Below are 17,427 nucleotides of genomic sequence, written 5' to 3'. Positions count from 1 at the left end.
TGTATCATGATACTTCAGTCACAATAGAATATTAGTGCGATTTTAAAACATGTTGTGATATGCTGGGTATTGTGATAAAATATATTGCAATTATTATGTTTTTTCAACTGCAAATTATGTCCCAAAAGGAAAACTCAGAAAAATTTCAGACTTTCCATCTCCCTTCAGCATTTCTGTTACATAAAAATGTATCCAACGGACTGAAAAAGCAATTGATTATTCTAGTAGGCTACCAAAAGTTTAATCTATATTTAAAATATTAGTAGTTCAACTAGGGATCAACATTATCAGCCTGGCTGATTATTGGGGATGTTTAAGAAAAGATCTGAAAGTGCATTATGGGAGCATTACACTCAACTAACACCAGGGCGGGCAGCCTGTAATACATGTAAAGGAAGTGTTTTACTTACTTTTTATTTAAATTTTCACTTGACTTTATAAAAAAAAAGTTGCAAGGAACTTGCTGTATTTGATGTTTAAAGTTTCAGTTTTGATTTAACATTTGCTAAAAGCGTTTAAACAAAGTGTTGTGTTAGAGTTTGTTTTATTCCAAATTTTGACAAAGATTTACATTTTTATCGTAAATGCATATTGGTTCCAAAAATCAGTTATCCATCGCATTAGTTACTAATAATTTGTATCTGTATCGGCCCTGAAAAAACAAAATGTAATGACCCCTGACTTCAACACAAACCAGGATTCAGTTTAGTCACATTACGGTGTTTTTATTCAAACTGTTGACTACAGACTCAAACACCCTTATCGTAACCTCTTTGTCTTCACCCAAGAGACATAATGAGTCAGTCAGGGGGACAACGTTTGAAGTGGCTCAAATAGTTTCTTTCTTCATAATGAATGTCAAAACCATGTCACGTTAAACACTGCAATTTAACTTTTATACCATTCATGTTCAGAAAAAGTGTCACTCCGACAATACAGTACAAAACCGTGGACCTCTATACAACACACAGAAAACACACGTCTGTCCCAACACTGGACAGGAGACAGGATAAAAAGCACATACAGAGGGGACGAGATCTGCAGCCATTATTTCAGTTTTAACGGAGCAGCAGAGAAAAGTGTGCTCCTGTTCTAATGTAACATTTGCTTCTCTTATATCTACTTTTAAAAGTGTCTACACAAAGAACCACAGAGGAAAATGATGGAAGACATTAAAGGCAGAATCCCTGATCCTCTTTATATCTAATGTAGGTTTCAGAGAATGAAAAATGACTGACTGTGATTACACCGTAGTTCACCTGGGAAGGACATGAACTGGAGAAAACTGGTGCAAAATACAACAAAACCACACAGAGGCTCACAGCACCATCTCCCACATCTCCAAATGAGGTGATTTTTCTTTTTTTTTGCATTTTCGTGTTGTGCAGCAACAGGTCTGAGATGGTCAAAGTCAAAACAATCACCAACTAAAAATCTCCGGTGTGAATATCTGTCAAAAAGTAATTTAATGTCTCCAATCCCCTCCTTGGGCTTCTTCTTCTTAAGGCAAATGAGAAGTCACTGAGGGATAATGCTGTCAGCTTAGCGTCCCATGGTTGGCATGGTAACAGCCGGGCTCGTCAGGGTGGCGTCCTCGGCCTTCCACTGTGACGTCACAGTCTTGATCTGCGTGTAGAACTGGATGCCCTGGTGGAAAAAACAACGGCGAGTTTTTTGTTTATTTATTTACTTTTTATTTTTTGATGCATCTTTTTGTTTTTGTGCTCCAGTACACAAACTAAATACACAAACTAATGTTTTTTACCTGCTTGCCGTAGAAGTTGGTGTCTCCTCTGAAGGAGCCTCTGGAGCCGGTGAAGGAGAACATGGGGAGGGGGACGGGGATGGGCACGTTCACGCCGATCTGCACAAAAGCATAAACACGTTAGTAAGGAATCATACAAAAAGGATTCAGGGGTGCGAATACACCACATACTCAGAACTTTTCGTTATTTACTGAGGGGAAGGGGTGGTGCAAAACATAAAAAGGCATTAAAAAAGCATTGGGGAGGTATTTATGTTTTTTTACTTTGGCTCAGGGAAGGGACACGACTTAACGGCTCCATTGCACCAACAAAAAAAGTGCCGTCCACACCAAGAAGTACTACTATAACCACAACTATAATGATAACAGTGTGAGCATCCTGACTGATGAAGAAAAGAAAAGAGACGTAAAGAAGAGAAACGAAACAATACGATACGATACGATACGACAAGATAATACTTTCTGAATCCCACAATGGGGAAATTTGCATAGTTTCAGCAGCAAAGGGATATCAAAGCAGGTATGTACAAAATAAATTAAGAAAAAAAACAATATAAATAGTATAAAAAAAGACAAAAAAAACTCAACAGTTGCAAAAGTAGTGACAGTAATTGAAACTAATTGAACATGGACGAAATAATCAAATTGCACATTGTTGTAATGAAACTGAAAAGGTTTTAAGTCGACTTTAGTGTGTGTGTGTGTGTGTGTGTGTGTGTGTGTGTGTAGGTAAAGGTGAATAAAGGATAAAGGTGACGACTGGATTTGGGAGAATCAAACATTATTACGAGCTGCCGGCCTTTAAGATTTACTCATATTTTGGTATGGATCAACACCAGTTTGTGGCGATGATTACAGTCACAAATATATGAGAAAAATTCCTTCAGAGCTTTCTGCCAGAAAGTCAGGCGCTGTCATTTAGAAAAGCACAAAATCCAAAATCCAAAGCTGTAAGTGGTGGACGATGAATGTGTCACACACGGGACTTTTGGTCAGGAGAGCTGGATTTGAGTCTGGTGTGACTCAACACTGGTTTGTTATTTTAAGTTAACACACCTGCCACCACAAAAGTATTTATAAAAACAGTTTCAATGCACATAATATGGGCATTCGTTTTAAGATGTACCTTTACAACCGTGAGTCTATCTTTTAAAAGCACAAAGTCATAAATGCAAAACTTATGAGGATGAACTGTTTAAAAAATCACAAGAAAAATCAGAATTCTGTTTCCCTTTCATGAATACTTCATAGCGCTTTGTTTTGAACCATCAAGTTGAATAAATATTCATACTTCATATGAACTCTGTGTCTGCTTCCTGTTTCTGAAACAAAACACCTCCCACACAAAACCGTTTACTCATCAAAGTCTCGCACAGGTGACGCACTGAGGACCAAAATAACACCAAAGGTGAGCAGTTTTTTTGATCCCCGACAGAAAAGCACGTCCGACTCTTCAGGGAACGGGTTTCATATCGACCGACTTTAGTGGAAAAATACTGCACACGCAGAAATTAACCATCTGCAGCGTCCTTAGATTCAGCCTTTGTGAAAGCGCCTCTCACCTGGCCGACGTCCACCTCGTGTGTGTATTTGCGGGCTGTGGCTCCGTTGCTGGTGAAGATGGCGGTGCCGTTACCGTAGGGGTTACTGTTGATTAAAGAAATGGCGTCGTCGAGAGTGTCGGCCTCCAGGACGACGAGCACCGGCCCAAAAATCTCCTCTCTGTAACACTTCATGGCCGGCTGGAACAGAACAGCAGAATGATCACGTCAAGAGTTTCCTCCGGCATTTAACCCTTTGCAGCATTCAGATGCTTTTCACATGTATTTAAACATTTGGACTAACTGAGCTTGTTTTTTTGGTTTTTTTTTTTAAATGAAGGGAAAAACGTAATGAGGAACTTGGCAAGAAATGTCCCACAAAATTTCAAGAAATAATCAGGATGAGAAAATTACTTTTTAAAAAAAAAAAGCTGAGGAAAAATGTCCAGAAAATGATATTTTTTAATTATTATAATTATTTTTTTAAAGATATTTTACCAAATTTTTATAATTTTTGAGCACTTTTTTTCAGGTTGTTTTCTTGTTTTTTGAGGGTTTCTTTTTCCATTGCCATTTTGTTGATCTTGTTTTTTCGTATTTTTTGTGTGTGTGTGTGTGTGTGTGTGTGTTTGTGTGCTTTGAAAGACATTAAGCGAAAAACCCTCCACAAGGCTTTTTAATAGTACATAAATTACGAGTATGTTCAAAGTTTCTGATGTTATATTAATACATGGAAGACTGGGAAGAAATGCTGTAAGTGTATTCAACACTCAAGTTTACTAACCATCTAATTTTGTCTACAGGGTCCTCACACATTTTCATGAACACATTTTTAAAAATATTTCCATGACACATAATGGAAAATGTTTTTTTTTTTTTTGCCACACTTGCCCGGCGATTTTTGGGATATATCAAACATAATTTCAGCTAGGTAGCGTACCAAGGAGAGACACACTGAACGGACGGTAACGCAGGGTTCCCACAGCTGAAGGCAAGTTAGATTTAATACTTTAAGACTTTTTTGATGCCACTCGCCAACAAATTTAATACCAATTTTACAATAACCAAAACTGGGAAAAAAAAAGATGTAGGGTTGAGGACAATTTTGCCGTTTTTTGGTCCAGTGAAAAATCTGGTTACAACTGCAAAATACTTTGTTGGCGAATTTTCTGTTTCTCACTCGGCTTGTGGGAGTTTATCAAGAGGAATTCTGGGTTGTTTTTTTTTTAATAGATGTTAGTCATTATTTTGAATTTTACAATGCAACATCAGAAAAAAACGATTCATAAAATCCCAATTCACTTGTCTTTTGAAAGTTTGATTTAAGTCATTTTAATACCAATTGAGGCCTTATTTTTAGATTAATGAAAACAATGACTTTTAAGACTTTTTAAGGATCCAGGGGAACCATATCGACACATTTTAGAGCAATTTTACATCAACAGAGAGAAAATGAATTATGTTAACATTACTTGGAGGGTTATTCACAGAAGAGTTTCACAACTTTATTTCACGCAACAAAATTCCCACTTGTCAAGGTTTTCCATGACCGTGGGAACCCTGTCTCTAACGAAATGTCAGACTGGCACCGTGAAAAATGATAATATTAGGCTTATTAGACACTGAAAAAGGGCAGCCATGTTGCGCCAAATCTCACCGTGACAGCGCTCAGGATGGTGGGTCCGACAAAGTTTCCACTTTCGTATCCTTTGACTTGGACGTCTCTCCCGTCCAGCAGCAGCTTGGCACCCTCGTCCACCCCGCTCTGGATCAGAGACTCCACTCTGGACTTGGCTTCAGGAGAGATCAGGGGACCCACATCTGCGCCGGGCTGATCCCCTTCAGGACAACATCACGCACATGTTACATTTTCCCACATAAAAAGGGCGGTCTATCACGCTGCAACACTTTACATCATCGATGCATCACATGTTTTTGGTGTCTGAACAGATACGCGTCTGATTTTATTCAATGGATCACTTCATGTTCTTTGCACCTCCAGTCTATTTTTTTTGCATGTTTAATAAAGCATAAGCTGCACAAACAGCTGTTTAAATCACACAAATATCCCCCTGTACGTGTGTTTAGAGCTTATTAACTACATCTACATTGATTCATTTAGGCTCTCAGCCCATCTGTGAGCTTCCTGTTTCACTAGAAGCAGATTCGCCTTACAGGCTACGGTGGGCAGAGAAATAAAATCAATACAGTAAAACAACAACAAAAAAAAGAGTCGAAAAACTATTTTATACTGCTTTCCCACCAAAATTAGCACCTGCACGCCGGTTTTTCAGACACGGGTAGAGCTGTTAAATATCGTACTCTGCCAGCAAACACTGCACAAGTCTGCCTCTCTGTCAGCTGTGTGTGTGTGTGTGTGTGTGTGTGTGTGTGTGTGTGTGTGTGTGTGTGTGTCCGTGCGATGTCAGACACAGGCAGGAGAACAGGTAAACAGCAGACAGCAGCAGAAACAGATGTCTTTGAAACCTTCTCAGTGGTTTCTTCTACTTCTGTACCCTTTACTTATTCAGTCGCTCTTTCAAACTCGGTGCAGACTCATTTGGATCGGTGTTTTAACGCTGCTGAGGAGGAAACGGACGGTAATTAGTCACAGCACATAATTGCATTTTGCTGGTTAAGGAGCTGAAATTACCGTGTTCACCTGGGTGTTGAATTCCTATCAGTGCCGATTCGAGCTGGAGGCAATAAAAACCCGTGTCTACTGCAGTCGTTTGACCCGGGGGTGAGTGCCGATCGTACGCATTCCCTTTATATTAAAAAGCCTGATCTTAACGGCCGTTAGCGAGTTTTTTGTTTGCAATGGGAATGACGATTTGGTTAAGTAAATTTCTGCTGTCAGTCAGCTTGGTGAAGGCAGGTTAACCATTCACTGTCCAGTCAGCCTCCCATGAGCTGCTGCTGACAGAGGCTTGTTTTCTTTGAAAAATATTGGCCTTTTTTGACATTTTTGGGAATTTTCAAAGAAAAGAAATTGGGTTTTTCAAAAAACCATTGGCAATTTTTCAAGAAAAAATGCTACAGATTTTTTTCCCTTTAAACCTTTTTTGTGATTTACATACTTGTTTGATAATTTACATACACGTTTATTTAAAATCAACCAAAAATTGCACCATCTATGATAGCCAGAAACCATACAACCCTAAATTATAATCAATTTTATTATTATTATTGTTATATTTTTTATTATCCATTTCTATTAGTCATGAAAACAAAATTTCATGACTTTTCCAAGAATTTCAGGGTATATATTTAGTTTTCCAAAACTTTTCCAGGCCTGGAAACTACCATTTGCAAATTTCATTGACTTTTCCAGGTTTTTCATGTGAGATGGACTCAGTATGGATGAATGCAAGGACACTTATGAGCCTGCTCACATCTCGCTCACTCTGGCTTCCTTTGGATTCCCAGTTAGAGCCGATACTATCCGAAATGTTTTTCAAAGTTTTTCATTTGTGTTGACACAGTTACTGATGAAGTTACCTGCGTTGACGCGCAGTGATTTGGAACGCTCCACCAGCTCTGGGAGCCATTCGCGAGACTCTCCGACAAAAATAGCAGTGGAGAGAGCCATGCAGCGCTGGCCAGCTGCTCCGAAGGCGGCGCCCACCAGCTGGTTGATGGTGTTCTCTTTGTTGGCATCAGGCATCACCACACCGTGGTTCTTGGCACCCTGAAAAGAAAAATGTAGGACATCAGAGGAAGCAGAGAGCTTATCACGTAAGTTAGAAACACCAGTGATTGACAGCTAAGCACAGAGCTGTCGTCTTGGTAACAGAATATTTTGCTCCATATGTTTTTGTTTACAACATAAGAACAGTGTTTTTATTATGTGGGTTATCATGAAAAACAACAGATTCAGCCTCATGAGACCGATAATCCCAATAAAGAGCAGGGTGTTGAAGGAGGATGTAAAATGGGACTATGTTTTATTTTGGCGTCAAATTCTCACATTAACCTTTGAGAAGATTGTAATTTAAGTGATGAGACTGAAAACTAGACTTCTGCACCTCCTTTTGGCTCCGTTTTCAGCCCACGACAGGAGACTTTGGCCAATCACAGGTCATATCAGAGAGAGGGCATTTTAATTAGTGTTGTCATTATGAAGTCTGATTGGTTCAGGCTTTATTGTCAGTGAATTAATGATTGATACAGAGTCCTATTTTTGTCAAAACGCAGTTTTGAGGCAGTCGTTATTATGTTGTATTATTATTTTAATGTATTACCTAATATCATCCATTTTCTTATATTTGTTCATTAACTGTTTCTATTTATTTGTGTATTAATGTCATTATTAGAGGTGCATGGATCCGCATAGATATATCTATTCAACCAGCAACGATCATGTATCATCAATGCAAAAGGGAAAACATCGATCCTTATCGGCCTCTTTCAGATGCACCTTTATTTTGAAATTCCGTGTCATCGTCACACAGCGTCAGGCAGAAGATGGCAAACAGCCAAGAGAAAGATGATGAGGATAACGTTATTAACTCGGAAATGAATCATCAGTGTGGAAATGTTTTGTTTTTGGAGAAACTGCAAGTCAACAGCGCACGTGATATGTAAACACAGCTGTACTCACAAAACACGTCATACGCAACTCACTTAACTAACTTCTCGCAGCAACATTAGATTGAAAAAACAGCCTGAAATTTAACCCTGCTGTTCTGTCAGGAGATGCAGTGACTTTAAACAATTGATAAGTAAGAGAAAGCATAAATAATACACGGAAATTATTTGTGGAGGAAAAGTCTGCTGGCCTCTAAGCTAATTTATGCAATGTAAAATGCCATAGGCTTATGCTAATATAGTTAGCATGTTGTAAACGTGGGAGAAAGATGACTTACAAAAGTAAGTTGTTTTGTCTATGATCCTCGACAGTTATTATTGAGCTAAGATTTATACTTTCGTTAAAGATCTCGTTGTTCATCCATGTTTTGAGGATGTTGGAAGAAGTTTGTCTTCAGAGCTTTAAGTCAGATAGTCCTGAAGTTTTAGGAAAAAGACCATAGTTTTAGTTAAAATGACATAAATAAATACATTTTTTGAGGAATTGTTTTCTAACAGAATGAAGCTGCTTTAATTATTTCTATTTGTAGTTCTTATCTTTTCTGGCCAAAAGCTAAAAAGGGTGTCAGCATCCTTAAATGAGCAGATAGTATTGGCTCATATCAATCATACGCTCATAAATTGAATCAAATCTAAATCATATCGTGGCAGACTTCCTGATATTGGCAAATATTGCATTGTTGTCCAAAGTAATGACATAATATCGTTTAGTGATGAAACTAGCAATTTACACTACTAATTATTATGTCAACAAGTCGAAATTTTGCCATTATTGCCATATGAATTTTTATTTAATTAAAAATTATACCAATATTGTAAACAATATAATATGGCACAGCCCTCCTGAGGGGAGAGCTGCAGGAGGGGGTGTATTTTCAAATGCTGGCTTTATGTTTTTATCTTGTTTTGTTTTTTGCCGTTAACAGAAAACTGTCTTCCTCAGCTTAAAATCAGTCAGATGAGTCAGACTGTGAGTTGCGGTGTACCATGTTGGACTGCACTCTCTTGCCGTTCTTGGACCCTCGCTCGTAGATGTGCTCTCCAGCTGGGTTGGAGCCCACGAAGCTGATGGCTTTGATGGCCGGGTGGTCACAGATGAAGTTCACCGCTAAACAAAGATACAGACCGATACCGTTAATCCTCTCTTCTTCGTCTTCTGTGCTGCACCCGTGAGGCACAATATCGGAGCACAGAGGCCTCGGATACAGAAATCCTCCTTCCTAAAACACTCGTGAATTAATTACAGATATCAGCTGCACATAATATGGAAATTTCCTCTCTATATATTGCCAGGGGATGTATGATTAGTGTTTGAATCATCCTTGGACCTTCCCCCACTGGTTACACAGACTGTGTGTTTCTGAATGAAGACGCACGCTCACCTGCGTGCTGGCCGTGGATGATGTTGAGTGTGCCATCTGGTGCTCCGGCGTCCTGCAGCATCTTGGCCAGGAGCATGGTGCATCCTGGGACCCGTTCAGAGGGCTTCATCAGGTAGGTGTTGCCACACACCATACCAATGGGGAACATCCACAGAGGAATCATGGCGGGGAAGTTAAAGGGGGCGATGCCGGCACACACGCCGATGGGCAGGCGGTATGTGTAAGTGTCCATGTCCCTGGTGATGGAGGGTAACGTCTCCCCGAGCATGAGCGATGTGATGCTGCAGGCATGCTCTACCACCTCTGCGGGGGGGAGGGTGAAGTGAGCCAATTAAAAAAGTGCAGCGATAAACAGATCTGAGATATGAGATACATAACAAACTAATGGATGCAACTCTAATAACTCTGATAGCAACACGAATTCTTTACGATGAGATAACTTAACTTAATGTGTACATCACAGTGCATTACAGTGTAATTAAGCCTCTTACTTTAAGGGACAGTTCACCCCAAATACATATTTTGCCCCTTAACTGTAGCACTCTTTATCAATCTAGAAAGTTTTGGTGTGAGTTGCCAAGTGTTGGAGGTGGTTTTCTGCTTGTGGTGCTCAAAGACTGAAAGTCTGTTAGGCTTTTTTTTTCCTTCACATTGTTATGTTCAATTTGCTTTAGATAACGCTGTTGACATAGTTCTTGTTCCAAACTGTTCCCTGTGAAAAACAATTGTTAAATTGTGCTTTACTGTTTCAATATGACCATGTTAATAAAAGCCTCCTTGAATTGAATCGAACTGAACTGAGTCTGATGTGTTAGTTTGAAAGTATTACCTGTTGTTTTCAGCGGCCATAAACACCAAAAGCATTTTTCAGGTGTATCAAAGTGCTTTAATGACAAATTTAGAGAGGGGACACAGAATAACATGAAGGGACACAAAAATTTAAAGTCCGGGTAAAGTGAATTCAGAGATTTGTTTCAAAACACATTATTAATGTTATCATAACTGATTGTTGAAAACATGTTTCCCGTTTTAAGATTTTTTGGGCGGGCCTAAAGCCATAGCTCGACGATGCATAAAGCCGCCCCTGACAATGTAGCAGTATTAAAACGAGAAGCATCATGAGCGTAGTCCCACAATTGGGCGTGGCCTCCGCTCCTCGAGTGGACACACCCCAGCGTTTCAGATCAGAGAGTACTGTGCATTTTTTCATGATTTTGAGACCTTATTTTACATACTTGGCGATTTTTTTCGTCAGGTGTTTAATAACACACCTTTCTGTGATGTGACAAACTCACAGAAAGAAATTAATAATATTAAACAGCAGTACAGGCAAGAGGAAAAAAAGAAATTTTTGATTTTAGGGTTGAACTGTTTCTTTAAGAATAAAAACTGTTAATTAATTTTTTCTCCTGTGAGTGAACTGTGATATAACTTGTGAAAACTTCCAAGCACTATTGGTCCCATTACTGTGGGAAATCTCTAACACTGGCAGCACACCTGCATATGTAGCCTGTCTTTCAGCTGATAACTTAAAAGTTAGTGTGCCAGAATTAATCGGGCATCCCAAAACTGGGAGCTGTACCAAGTACAAGAAATACTTTGGCAGCCCTGTCTTGTAATAACCAAAATATTTCTTCCTTTATTTGCAAGTGTGCATGGCTCTTTCAATTTCTCAACAGGATTCTTGTTGATGCAAGGTTGCCAAAGTGAACAAGTGCAGCTCAGTGAGGGGAACTGCATAATTTTCTTTTTATAGCATGCAACTAACAGCAGATCCTGCAGAGTGCTTTACATAAAACAAACTAGGTAGTCGCACTTAAACATCAGGACTTAACAACGTGATGCTGCCGGGATACAGTTTCCCTGACCTTTGTTTTATAATTGGACACTGTGAAAGCCTCTTGAACAGCAGTTTAAGCTTCTATATGTCAAAACAGACAAAAAACAGAACCCTTGCTCCATTATTAATTTAACGTCGCTTTTCGATGAAGTGTCTGCTTACACGCAAATAAATGACCCCCTGCAGCCACTTAGTATCAAACTTTCATCCAGGTGATGGTATAAGGGGATGCCAAAGATACAGACTTTTCATCAGGAGATACAGATACTATAGACAACGGTGTCAGCAGGGGAATTTGATCTGCACTATACATTTACCAGCACTCTTAATCTAATCAGGATATCAAAATCCAATAGCACACCGGGAAGTCTGCGCTTTACTTACGAAGTCCTCTGAACACGTCTCCCTCTGCATCAGCAAGAGTTTTGCCCTGCTCCAAAGTGATCATCTTAGCCAGCTCTTTCTGAAATATCAGAGGAAAAACAGATTCATTCAAGACATCAGTGAGAGAAAAACAAAAAGATGTAGAAATTTTCCTTGGTCAACATGTTGTCGAGCTTTGATCTGGGAAAATAAAAAATAAGGCCGACACTACATGAATGCACACAGTTTTTGTCCAAGCCCAACCCGAGCCCGACCCATGGCAGCAGTTTGGGGCCTGAGCTTGTTTAAAAAACTGAATTTGTACTCTAAAAATATGTCTAAGGTATATTACATTTTATAAATTATAAAATAAATAATTCTAATATTATTTATTTAATATTTCCTCACTTATTTATTTTTTTCATTGTTAGTATTTTGTATTCTTTCTTTTTTTTACCTTAAATTTTTATTATTATTTAATTAATTATTATTATTATCTATTTAGTTTTATTAGTATCATCATTTCATATAAAGTCCTATGTCAGGGTTCCTTTTTGTGAAAATGGAAAATAAAAAGTAAAAAAAAAAAATCTATATTTCCCGCACTATTTCCCCTCTTCCTTCTGTTCGTCTGTCATCTTGTGCATGACAGGTTCGGCAAAGCAGGCTGCGCCCCTCGGTGCATCTAGTACACACAGCGATGGTGATGCAGCGTGCAGATGATGATCACCACTCTCCACTGAATATTATTTACATCTCTTCCACTCTTTCTCTCGTTTCCCGTCTCCCTCCCTCGCCTGCGCTCTCTCCCTCCCGGGTCTCCACGTTCCATCACTTTCTCTCTTTCCTCCCTCTTTCTCTCTCGATTCAGTCCATTAAAACTCTTGCCAAAGTGCCATTTAAGCATGAGACAGTTCACAAAAAATTTATTAAAAAATCAAATGAATAAATGTTAATTTGGCAAAAACCCCATTAGATTTAAGCCTGAGGGAATAGTGAAAAATTACAGCCCGGTCCAGTCTGGGTTCGTGCTAGAGCTCCAGACCAAAACCATTTAGTCGCATTTTGCGACTATGGAGCACTACTGAAATGCAAATGCAAAATGCAAATATTATATATACATATAAACTGGAGAACTGTCAGTTTGTTGCCAGCTTTAATTTAATTAATAATCAAGTTTAACGACAGTCTAACTTACTGAGTGGTAGTGGTGGTATTGTTAACGGGTGAGGCATATGTTCGTATTTGCAGAGCTCCAATTGTGAGTATTTAGTCCCATTTTGTGACCACGGAGCACCAGTGCCACTTGGAAATCTTAGTAATATTTGAACTGGAGAGCTGTTAGTTTGATGCTCACTCATAGCGAGTAAACCCTCGCAGTCAAAGGCATCGCGGTATCTGTCTAACTGTCTGTTAACGCTAACATCCAATTCCAGTCCACAACAACATATTAACAGGTTCTTCAAAATAAAAGCACCATGGGTTCCTGTGAATTCGAACGGTACTTTTTTTTAAAATTTCAGGATATAAGTATGTTATTTAACGTCCTATAACCATATTTTATTAAATATTATTATAACAGTAGCGTATTCAACCTAATCGTATGACAGTAACTACTTCAACTTTTTTGAAACTGCAGTTCATTCAATAATTTTGTATTTTTGTAGTTAACATTAGTTTGAAAGACATTAAAAAACATTGAGATATATATTGTATATCTTGATATATGCCTAAAATATCACAATATTATTTTAAAGCCATATTGCCTTGGCCTTGGTGAAAGATGAGAAGAAGAAAAAAACAACAATCGACCAACCAAAAGAGACAAGTTTCCTTACTATGTTGTCCTTGATGAGCTGCTGGTAGCGCAGGAAGATCTGCTGCCTGCTGAGGATGGAGGTCTCGGACCAGGACTGATAGGCTCTGGAGCAGGAGTCCACAGCTGCCAGCATCTCCTCCTGGGTAGCTTTGGGAACACGTCCCACCACCTCATTAGTGGCCTGAGGAGGAGCAGGAGACAGCTGACTGAGAGCAGGGGAAGTCATTACAGCATTTACATTAATTCATCAATATTTACAGCCGCATGTTTGTTTTCTATCTTTTGCAGGTTTGATGTTTAATGTTATGAAAGTAGATGGCTGCTTTTGCATCCATCACTGCCTTATTAGAGGCTCATACTTGACAAGCTAAACTACAGCGGGGCTGGACTTTTGGAGTAAATAAAACATGACTGGGCTTTGATTTCTTAGTAACTGGCAAATCAAGACTTATTTTCCCTCCCCAGCGTTCATAAGTTACTAATACGAATCTGCACTGGTTATTTGCAGCCAGCTTTCAGCGGAGATCTTGTTACGGCAGCCTCCTCGGAGGTTGTATATAGTTCATCTATGAATACTTACAGGGTTGTGAATGTCGAGCCATTCGGAGCTGTTGGACTCAACAAACTTGCCATCAATGAACAGCTTGGTGGTGGGCTAGAGGATCAGAGAACATATGGTCAAATCCCTTCCTGTGTGATTACATCATTACAAAGTTCATTGAGGACACTCTGTACTGTACATCCATCATCACAACATACACAGCGACTCCCTACAGCGCTGGCTTCGGATTCTTTCATTTTGTGTGCACTGACTGGTGCTTATGTTTCATTTTAATGTTTTGAATTTTTTCCCATCAGACATTTTTAAGCTTGATACATTTGTTGATACCCATTACACACACCTATTCTGAGCAGATTTTATGTTGTGTACACACGGGAATGAAGTGCTTTAAAAAAAAAGCCAGTATGCAAAATTTGAGTGTGCTGTTGATGTATACTTTTGTCCCACAATGCAATGAACAAGTTGCTCATCAGTTGCTGAGGGCGTATGAAATTTCTTTGAGTATAAGGGGCCGTTTACATGGCAACAGTTCAATCAATCAGTCTTTATTTGTATAGCGCTTTTCATACAAACAGACTGTAACACAAAGTGATTTATACATTCAAACCAGTTGGCATCAGTTCTTGCATGAAATGTTTAACTTGTGTTGCAGTTTGGCCTTTTGTTCACACGAAAACAGCATTTTAGGGGTCTGAAAACGCACACTTTTGAAACCAGGTTTCCAGAGTGTAACTGTAAAAAAGCAACCGCTTCTGTCACCATGTTAACTGGCAATGTGCAGATCCTGTGATGATAAGTTCCCACCACAGGTGAGAGTTTTGGTGCAGCACGATTACTTGCAAAGTCAATGCAAAGATGCAAATTCACATCGGGCAGTGCGATGGGCGCGACAAATTTGAAAACGAATCTTTTGCATGTTCGCTTCCATCAAGTTGAAATTTTACTTGTACGATAGCTTGTCATTGTTAAGATCTAGTTGAGATTCTCCTGATGGTACGGAGATCCAAAAATGAAGGATAAACAATCTCACTGGTTGTAAACACATGAATCTTCACTCAGCATCAGTGCTGTACAGAGACACAACAAATGAGGACCTACAGGGCTCAGAGATCAGCAAACAAAGCTATAAAGTTACATGGTAAACTCTGAAAATACACCTGTGTCTGTGTAAGCTATTTTTGTTGAGTTGCTTCTTAGCAAAAGTTGGTCTTTTATTGTGGAAGGTAAACAACAGAGTGCGTGAAATGTGCTGCCGTGAAAGTCTGATAAATCATAAAGAGTGTGCGTCTTGGTTCGCTCAGCTTCAGAGCACGGAGCCTGAGAGTTTACATCCAGCTTTCAACAGACCATATCAGCCGGTAACTGCCGCTCCTCGCTAACACAAACGCAACCACAGCTGCTGAGGGTAAATTTTCGCGAGTTGTTAACTGCTCCAAAAATACTACAGCTGCCGTATATGCGTGATTAAAGCAACGCAAAAACTTCACTATCATGCTCGGCCGTGTTCACACCAAACATGATACAATTTTTCAGTGTGAACACGACATAGAAGAGGAATTAAGTAATTTTTTTAAACTTACCTATTGTTTTGTGATTTTACAATGCAATTACTATGTTTCATTGCATTTTTAAGATTTTTGAAATACTGATGTAAGACATTTTAATACCAATTACGACCTTATTTTTAGACGAATTAATTCAATGCCTTTTAAGACTTTTTAAGGATCTGCAGGAACCCTGTAAACATGTAATAGGGGTTGACTGATATTGGTTTTTCAGGGCCGATACCAATTATTAGTACGGTAAAGCATAGTATAGTGACAAGACAAGACAAATCCATCTTGTATCTTGTACCTTGTAGTAGTTAATGAGACACATAATCGATATTTGGAACTTATATGCATTTACAATAAAACTGAAAATCTTTCTGTCTATATTTAGAATTTGGGATATAACAAACTCCAATAATCATCATATACATATATTCCCAGCAACTTATTTTTAAAGTCAAGCGAAAAATTTAATATAATATGAATAATAAAAAAAGCTCCCTGAGGTTTTACAAAGTAAAAGTTCCTCCCGTGCTGACATTTTCTTTGCACTTTTTAATTAATGAATCTTATCAGCGATGATTAAAATAAAACAGCTATAAAGATAATCGGTAAAATGCCCAAAATATCAGCCCCCATAATCAGCCAGGCAGATAATCTGTCGACCCCTGATATGTAATATAAATATATAAATGTGTGTGCAATGCAACAATGAATATTATAATAATAATTTGGGTCTAATACTAAGTTAACTGCATAATGCAAACATATGTGGCACACGGAAAGAGGTAGACTTCTCAAACTGCCAGTAAAAGCAGCCCGTGCAGCACACATAACATTCATTCATCGGTGAGTTATGAAAGCTGGTGAGGAGGCTCTTACCACAGAGGAGGAGGAGTAACACATGCGACCCAGCTGGAGGGGTGCCTGCAGGAATTAAAACACCAGAGTCAACTTTAACTCATGTGAAACTCATTGTGCAAAGTGCTCCATTGTTTGTCTCCACTGTCCACGTGATGCAAATAAAACCTGCTCCTACCTACTCAACTTAAATTACACATAAATATTAAATGTTTGCAGAGGAGGAGTGTGTGCAACGTGTGTGTTGGACAACGACTTTGCTAGCTAGCAGCTCCGGTTGTTAGCTGTTTTGACTTCTAAACAAAACCAAATGTTGTGTAAAACGTGAGCACTGGTTAGTTTTACCTTCTTGTTTAAAATGGACCGGAGAATTGCCGCCATTGTGGAGTGTTTGGTTTTTATTTTCCTGCTCCGGAGCCCTTCAACCGACCCAAAAGACACCGGAGAGCAAAGAGAACTTCAGCTAGCTGAAATGTTGCAGAGGACAGAGAGGGGGGAGACAGCGCTGCGATTTTAATAAGATTTACAAAACAACATCAGTATGGGCGCCATTCAGCAGCAGAGCGCACATGTTTTGTAGCTCTGTGAAAGCTACGCGTGGCTTCATTGGCTGTTCCAATTGATGTAGGCGGGACAGACCTGATTTAAAAGCCAATAACTGCACGGAATTCACCAACCGCCCTAAATTACAAGAAGCTGATTGGCTGTTTCTGTAAACACGAACTAGTCTCGTTTCGGTTACTTTCTGAGCCGTTCAAAACATTTTTCATCAACTTTTGGGTCAAAACGGTCGTCTAGTTGACTTACAACTTCTTTATTTTTATTCACGACGGTACAAAGTTTTTTGTTTTTTGTTTTTTGAAAACATGTATCAACACCTACTGGCAGGTAACAGTTTCCATGGCAACGTGGTTACAGGCAACATGGAGTTCCTACAGTGGAGCTGTCACGATGTTGCGAGATGGATCGAGTCTTTAGGATTTCCACAATACAAAGTAGGTTCACCTGAGATAACATTGAAGGATATGTGTCTGATTATTACACTTTTCAAAGCTCCAAGGGACTGTTCGTCATTTATGAGAGGGGAGGAGGGCGGTGCAAAAAGGGGGAGGCATGTCAAATATTTTTTTAAGCACTTGAAGCACGTAAAGCCC

General features: G+C 39.1%; 1 protein-coding gene across 1 annotated transcript; it reads right to left on the bottom strand.

Moving 5' to 3' along the window:
- Positions 1-709: 709 nt before the first annotated feature.
- On the bottom strand, positions 710-16,817 carry LOC121955358 (methylmalonate-semialdehyde dehydrogenase [acylating], mitochondrial-like). Its single transcript, XM_042503278.1, has 12 exons — positions 16,619-16,817; positions 16,295-16,339; positions 13,881-13,955; positions 13,320-13,481; positions 11,503-11,581; positions 9,279-9,581; positions 8,883-9,004; positions 6,808-6,997; positions 4,964-5,145; positions 3,328-3,507; positions 1,766-1,864; positions 710-1,647 (listed from the first exon to the last, which is right to left on the bottom strand). The coding sequence occupies exons 1-12, from the start codon at positions 16,652-16,654 to the stop codon at positions 1,543-1,545; spliced, it is 1,578 nt and encodes a 525-aa protein (XP_042359212.1). The 5' UTR covers positions 16,655-16,817; the 3' UTR covers positions 710-1,542.
- Between the last annotated feature and the right edge of the window lie 610 nt (positions 16,818-17,427).

Source organism: Plectropomus leopardus, chromosome 16 (assembly GCF_008729295.1).
Source record: "Plectropomus leopardus isolate mb chromosome 16, YSFRI_Pleo_2.0, whole genome shotgun sequence".
NCBI classification, from domain to species: domain Eukaryota; kingdom Metazoa; phylum Chordata; class Actinopteri; order Perciformes; family Serranidae; genus Plectropomus; species Plectropomus leopardus.
The sequence above is the reverse complement of the archived record's forward strand: the minus strand, read 5'-3'. Positions and strand labels throughout refer to the sequence as shown.